The sequence below is a fragment of the Poecilia latipinna genome, unplaced genomic scaffold (genome assembly GCF_001443285.1).
Source record: "Poecilia latipinna isolate Pla-1442-1.1 unplaced genomic scaffold, P_latipinna-1.0 Scaffold2863, whole genome shotgun sequence".
Classification (NCBI taxonomy): Eukaryota; Metazoa; Chordata; class Actinopteri; order Cyprinodontiformes; family Poeciliidae; genus Poecilia; species Poecilia latipinna.
In genome coordinates this window covers 64259-71348 of record NW_015115479.1, presented here as the reverse complement: position 1 = coordinate 71348, position 7090 = coordinate 64259, and the positions used below count along the sequence as shown (strand labels likewise).

General features: G+C 39.1%; 1 protein-coding gene across 2 annotated transcripts in view; it reads left to right on the top strand.

Moving 5' to 3' along the window:
- braf (B-Raf proto-oncogene, serine/threonine kinase) overlaps positions 1 to 7090 on the top strand; it is a 46575-nt gene that overhangs the window by 24974 nt on the left and 14511 nt on the right. The window contains exons 8-17 of one of the 2 annotated variants that reach the window (XM_015021798.1): positions 652 to 691; positions 1162 to 1298; positions 1369 to 1486; positions 2083 to 2167; positions 3683 to 3859; positions 3933 to 3979; positions 4095 to 4213; positions 4300 to 4431; positions 6010 to 6144; positions 6505 to 6658. In XM_015021798.1, the coding sequence (XP_014877284.1) occupies positions 652 to 691; positions 1162 to 1298; positions 1369 to 1486; positions 2083 to 2167; positions 3683 to 3859; positions 3933 to 3979; positions 4095 to 4213; positions 4300 to 4431; positions 6010 to 6144; positions 6505 to 6658 (1144 nt within the window). Of the gene's footprint in view, positions 1 to 651; positions 692 to 1161; positions 1299 to 1368; positions 1487 to 2082; positions 2168 to 3682; positions 3860 to 3932; positions 3980 to 4094; positions 4214 to 4299; positions 4432 to 6009; positions 6145 to 6504; positions 6724 to 7090 lie in introns of both variants that reach the window. The other variant, XM_015021797.1, reaches the window with a different exon arrangement.

Genomic DNA, 7090 nt, shown 5'->3' with positions numbered 1-7090 from the left:
TATATATATATTACATTTAGTTAAACTAGAAATGTTCATGTTTAAACAAGATACTGCTCTCGAATTTATTTTCAAGCACTGGCCCTTAAACGCTTCTGTAATATAAAGTCAGATTTGGTAAAAGTATTTTTCACTTTGGGTTAAAGACTGGATTCTGATTTTTTGCTGTTTGTACAAATTAATCCATGTTGTATTTTGAGTCTATAGGCCTCTAATAAGTTACCTTATTGGCTCTTAGGGAAATTGTATGACTCACAGGGAGAGTCATTTCATTGGTTTCCTCTGACTCACTTCTGGCTGGATACAAATAAATATTAACATTCTGTTTTCAGTCTTCAACACATCCAACACTTGCACTCTGTGCTTCATGTAACCCTCACATCTGTATTACTGTATTATATTCAACAAACCTGTGACCCTAAAAGATACTTCATCAAATTTTACTATAATTTTTTGTGCAAACGGAAGGCTGGTTAGGTGGGCAGACTGGTTTGTTCTTGACCCAGCAAATCTGTTATGCATACACTTAATGGGATGTGACATAAAAAAGTGCTCTGATAATTGTCCATTGTTTGACGGTCACTTTGTCCCCTGTCAGTAGTAGATATTTTGCTCCTTTTCACATTTTTACAGTTCTCTTTCTTTTCTCAGGATCTTATTCGTGATCAGGGCTTGCAGAGGTCAGATGGAGGTAAGAATCCCAAATCTGTGAGGGTGTTTAATCAGAAGCAATTTCTTCATGTCATGCACACTATTAGCTGTGATTAATTTATTCAGTGTACTCGGTTATTATCCATATTTCTGCTTCTGCTCCCACCACTGTAGTGGATCAATTTTTTTCTTTAGTGCTTCTACTAATTTTGAAAATGTTTAGCACAGTTAGCACAGTTAATACATTTTTCTGGATAAATTCTAAAGCACTTATTTATTTGGTTGTTGTGTAAACTTTCAATTGATTAAAGTTCTGTATTGGTTTTGGTTATTGACAAATAGAAGGATTATAACAACAAATTAAGAAAAAGCTTTTAAGCCTATTTTTAAAAAAATCTGACTGAAAATCTCAAGCTTTGAAAGCAGAGCTCTGTCCAGGCCTTCATCCAAAATGCGGAAGATTTGATTCCTTTTTCCAACCCTTTTTACATTTTCCTTGTTCTCCTCCAGGTTCTACCACTGGGCTGTCTGCCACACCTCCAGCATCTCTTCCTGGCTCACTGACCAATGTCAAAGCACCACAGAAGTCACCATGCCAACAAAGGGAACGCAAGTCTTCGTCGTCTTCTGAAGATCGTAATAAAATGGTGAGAGCCCATCAGTGTTGCACAACAGGGTACTTTGTGCTGTTTGTCAACCCTGTATCCTGTGGAACAGAAAACACTGGGCAGAAGAGACTCCAGTGATGACTGGGAGATTCCAGAAGGTCAGATCACCCTGGGTCAGAGGATAGGCTCTGGATCCTTTGGAACTGTTTTTAAAGGAAAATGGCATGGTAAGATTCTGGCTGTAGTTTGCTTTTTAAACCTCACGTAACAAGCTAGAACAAACCTATAGCCATTAGTGAATATCAGAGTAGACAATATTTTACTCTGCCAAAGTAAAAAGGTTGGGTTATGGTCTGTCTGGAACTGTTCTATTCTCTTGCATAGACACCTTAGTTTTTGTAGCAAAGAAACACCAAACAAAACACCAGCCAGCAGGAGAAACATTCTGAACATCTGTCTAATCTTTGTATTCATGAAAATAATTCTGAAACATCTTGTTTGCTTATTCTGCTAGAGTGCAAGCATGAATCTGGTAGAGAATATTTGGATGGAGCCAAAGATTAGGGTGATGGCAAGGAGTCCTTCCAGACTCAAAGACTTGGCACACATTACCAAAGATAAATCAACAAATTACCAGAGGAAACATTGAAAAGGCTGATCAGGAATTAGAAAATAGATTTTTCCATTGATTTATAAAGTGTATAAATAATTGTATACACTTTATATAGGTCAGTGTTCCAACTGCATTGACCTATATTTCTGATTTATTAAACAGGAACTAGTGTCTTTAGTTCTGATGGATGTCTCTTCCCTTTACTCCCAGGTGATGTGGCTGTGAAAATGCTGAATGTCACTGCTCCCACTCCACAGCAGCTTCAGGCCTTCAAGAATGAAGTGGGCGTCCTCAGGTGACTTCTGCTTCTCATCATTAATCAAATATTTGAGTAATATTTGGTGACAGGTTGTCTTCACCTGTCATCACATTCAGATACAAATTCAACAAAAATCAACAGTTACTCTTAAAAAGAAAATTATCTGCACTATTTTCAACCACACCAGTTAGTCTGTTCATTAATTATGGAAAATCCCACTCTGACTTTCCTATTTTTTTAGGCATCCACCAATAAATCCACCCTGATTTCCTTAATTTTGGAAGATATGTGATCTGCTGATGCTTACACAAGAAGCCGATCTCATCCACAGATCTTATCTACCTCCACAAAAGTCTGAAAATCCCTTTTTTGCTCCTCCATGAGAGGTGGCTGACTAACAGACGCACCCACCAGGTCACGTCTTATAAAAGTTGATAAAAGTCAGCTCACTGTTGCCAACTTTTGCGACTTTTTAGACAATAAACAACCAGTATCAACCAAATTTGGAATTGGCAAGTCAGGCTTTTTAAAGATTGGATAATGTCATCTTGATCTGCTCTTAGAAAAGCAGAGCCATTGAGATGCCAAGAGGTTTTCCAATTTAAGAACACATTTGAATAACTTAATTTTACCTGATAAAAGCAGATGTCCACAAAGAAAGCTTGAGAGAGATTTAGGTGTTTAGAGTTTCTGGGATGCGTGTATGACATCCAGTCCTTGTGGTACAAGCAATACATCCAGAAAGTATTCACAACCCTTAACATTTTTTCTTACATTTTGTTACCTTAGAGACTTCTTCTCAAACTACATGTAGTACAACTAAATGTACTAAATATGTAACAAGGCTACAGACTAACTTTTTCACTAGTAAGCCTAACTTTTTTCTCTCATGTGAACCAGCACAAATGCGCAAAATTTTCAAGTGTATCAAATTGAACATTGCTTTTAGATCACTGTCCAGTAAGGCAATATTTACTTGTAAATGATCCATTCATTCTCTGGAAAGCATGAAGTTATTTGAGCATAATAATACAAGATAGGTAACTTACTGAAAGTGTTTAAAGTGCTTCAATGAGATGAAGGTTAAACTTAAAAATGCCCCTAGATAAAATCCCTAAATCCATCCATTATCGTACATGCTTATCCTTAATGTTGTCATGAGGGATGCTGGTGCCTATCTCCAACGGTTAACGGGTGAGAGGCAGGGGAACGCTGGATAGGTCGCCTGTCCATCACAGGACAACACAGAGACAAACAGGACAAACAATCATGCATGCACAATAAATAAGAGAAAATCTAAAGTTTAAGTACAAATGTTTTAAAGGCTAAATAAATACTTTATTAATTACTTGGGGAATTTGAATTTAAAATAGAATTTTGAAGTATTGGTTCACTTGGATATATGCGCTCACATTTGTCTCACTACACTGGCACAAATATAATGACTCCATTATCAACATAGGGGTCATACTGGAAGTACAGTTTTGGAAGAAAAGTGAGGGTGTTTAGCCTAGATTTGTAGTTTAACCACAGTGTATTGGTTTCCATCAGAAAAACGCGTCACGTGAATATCCTGCTGTTCATGGGTTACACAACCAAGCCCCAGCTGGCCATTGTGACCCAGTGGTGTGAAGGCTCCAGTCTGTACCACCATCTGCACATCATTGAAACCAAATTTGAGATGATCAAGCTGATCGACATCGCCCGGCAGACTGCTCAGGGCATGGAGTAAGTAACGCCTAAACAGACAAAAACTGTCACATTTCTTTAGCAGTATTATTACTTTTTTTTCTACCCTCAGTTACCTACATGCCAAGTCCATTATTCACAGAGACCTGAAGAGCAACAGTATCCTTGTTTCCATCCGCTTTAACGTGGATGTGTTCAGACAGAAAGACAGTCAAAGAATGTAAGTTTTCAAGCATTGCAGTCCAAGGGATTCCTTGACCTAATGTCCTCCAAGATATTTTCCTGCATGAGGATCTGACTGTGAAGATTGGTGACTTTGGTCTAGCCACAGTCAAATCTCGTTGGAGCGGCTCCCACCAGTTTGAGCAACTGTCTGGTTCAATACTTTGGATGGTCAGTGTCTTATAATTATCATTCAATTCAATCCTAGTCCCTAATAAAGTGAATGAAATGCTGTGTGTGTTTGTGGGTGTTATCAGGCTCCAGAGGTGATCAGGTTGCAGGACAAGAATCCCTACAGCTTCCAGTCAGATGTGTATGCTTTTGGCATTGTGCTCTATGAGCTCATGTCAGGAGCTCTGCCCTATTCCAACATTAACAACAGAGACCAGGTAAAGCATCCAGAAAATATGCATCATCATCTAGGAGCGTCACAATACCAGTTTTTTTCTGACCGAGTAAGAGTACTTCAGTTTAGGTACTTGCCGATACTAATACCAAGTATTTAACAAATTACTTATATTTGACACAATATCTTTTTATTTAGAACAGGATGGCTCTTCTTTTTAAGCCTACAGTCCCTCTGTTTTAACAAATTACAAATAGAGCAATACATATTGTGTAGTCTTCAAATGCTTTGTCAAATTACTCATTAAAAGACATATTTTTTGTTAGAATTTAGATCTGTAACCTGACCCAAAATTCGGTCTTGGTCAAGCCAAAATGATTTGATTGTTGGTGCTCAGGATTCTGTGGTCCATTTCATAAGACACAACACATACACAGACAAAGGCCTCAAGGCTGCACAGAGGTCTGTGGAGAGCAGCCTTCCCTCCCCCATGGTCCTCTACACATCATGATGCAGAGGGAGGGCGCTCCACATCATGAAGGACTCCACCCATCCTGCACACAGTCTGTTTCAGGGGTGTCCAGAGTTGGTCCTGGAGGCCCGGCATCCTGCATGTTTTAATTCTCTCCCTGGTTTAACTCACCTGGATCAAATAATGGCTCATTAGAGACCTAAGGAGAACAATGACATGCTGAAAAGGTTGTTACTACCACCAGAACTAACACATGCAGGATGCCGGTCCTCGAGGACCCACTTTGGGCACCCCTGGTCTATTTCAACCCCTTTCCTCAGGCAGGAGGCTGAGGAGCATTCAGAGCAAGACCATGTTGTAGATTCTGTCTTTTCCTCTATCTCTTTTAGCCTCGTTTAACTGTTTACACGCACACACTGCAGCTTACATAACCATGTCACACACATAACCATGTTTATGTGTGACTGCCGACAATCATATGTAAACAGACTGAAACTGATAAGACTACCCTTTAGGGAGGGTACAGATTGCAGAGACGAATAAAAAGCTAAACTCGTGCTACAATCTTTGCCTCACTTGGTTTCATCCATAAGGTGAGCTAAGTGTGGCCCGGCGCTGGATGGTGAATCTGTATCTGTTCCATTTGTATGACTTGTAACATTTGATCAATTTTCGGCATTAAAGCCTGTTTTTATATAACCAAATCTCATTATTTCTCAAGGTAATTTACACTGAGGGGTTCTGGTCGGGTCCTGAAACTGGTTAGCAGACCTGGTGGAGCACAGAGACAAAAATCAATTAACTCCAACAACCAGCAGGCTGAGAAACGTTTCTTCCCTGCAGCTGTCAGACTGTTGAACTCAAGCTGCACTTAATTCAACTAGATGTTACTTTTTTTTTAACACACATATATAGCATAGAGTACTCCATCAATTATTTATTAGACTTCTCGATCTGAGACCTGAGTTTGAAGTTTGTACCACAACAAATAATTGAGAAATGCTATAACAGTAAAAATCCTTGGTATTGACTAAAATTGGAATCGGCAAGTTAGGTTTTTTAAACATTTGGTGATCAATTAGAATCACTGCAGTCAGTGCATCCCAACTTTTTACTTGTTAACATTATTCTGACCTTTCTTTCCTGGAGATTATCTTCATGGTGGGTCGAGGTTACCTTTCTCCAGACCTGAGCAAGGTCCGCAGCAACTGTCCTAAGGCCATGAAGAGACTGATGGCAGATTGCTTGAAGAAAAAGAGAGAAGAGCGACCCCTCTTCCCCCAGGTGGGTGCTACGTTCATTCATTATTAGTATCTATTAATATTTTATTTTTTCATGTTTTACATTTTGCACAGTAGGTAGCACTGTTGCCTTGCAGAAACAAAATTTGTGGTTGAAATCCTGGAGCTATGTAGCATGTTTTCCCTGTGCATGTGTGGGTTCTCTCCAGGTATTCCAGCTCCCTCCCACTCTCCAAAAATATTTGGCTAATTGGTCTCTCTAAATTGCCCTTAGGTGTGTGTCTCTGTGTGTGTATGTTTGTTTGTCCTGCATGTCTCTGTGTTGCCATGCGATCGACTGAATATTAAGTATGATGAATAGTCGATGGTGATTCTGACAGCTGTTCCTACATCCATCTCTTAGATTTTGGCATCCATTGAACTGCTGGCTCGTTCATTACCCAAAATCCACCGCAGCGCCTCTGAACCTTCCTTAAATCGAGCAGGCTTTCAGACAGAAGACTTCAGCCTGTACTCCTGCGCCTCCCCTAAAACTCCCATTCAAGCTGGAGGTTATGGTAACTTCACAGACATTTTGCTTTAAACTAGAACTCTAAATGACACCAAGTTGAAAATGTTAGTGCTATAAATTAGAGATGTGCCGATCAGGTTTTTTCCTACGGTTACCGATCACCTATGAGGGCCGATCGCCGATACCGATCACATAATTATTTATTTATTTTTTTATCATAAACCCTACCGGTTACATTATGTGGGAAAAGGAACCATGAATTCACCTTAATTTAGACAAAAACTTGTTTTTAATAACTTTTTCCAAGAAGAAAACTAAACAAAACAGGCATTGTGCAAATTGTACTGCTATTGATAATACTATCTTTAACAGACTGAAAACATATGAAGGCATAAAACCTCTCAACATTGCCAAAAAGTTCAAGTATAAAACTTAACATTCAAAGGCAAATACAAATTCCATTACAATAAACAATCCT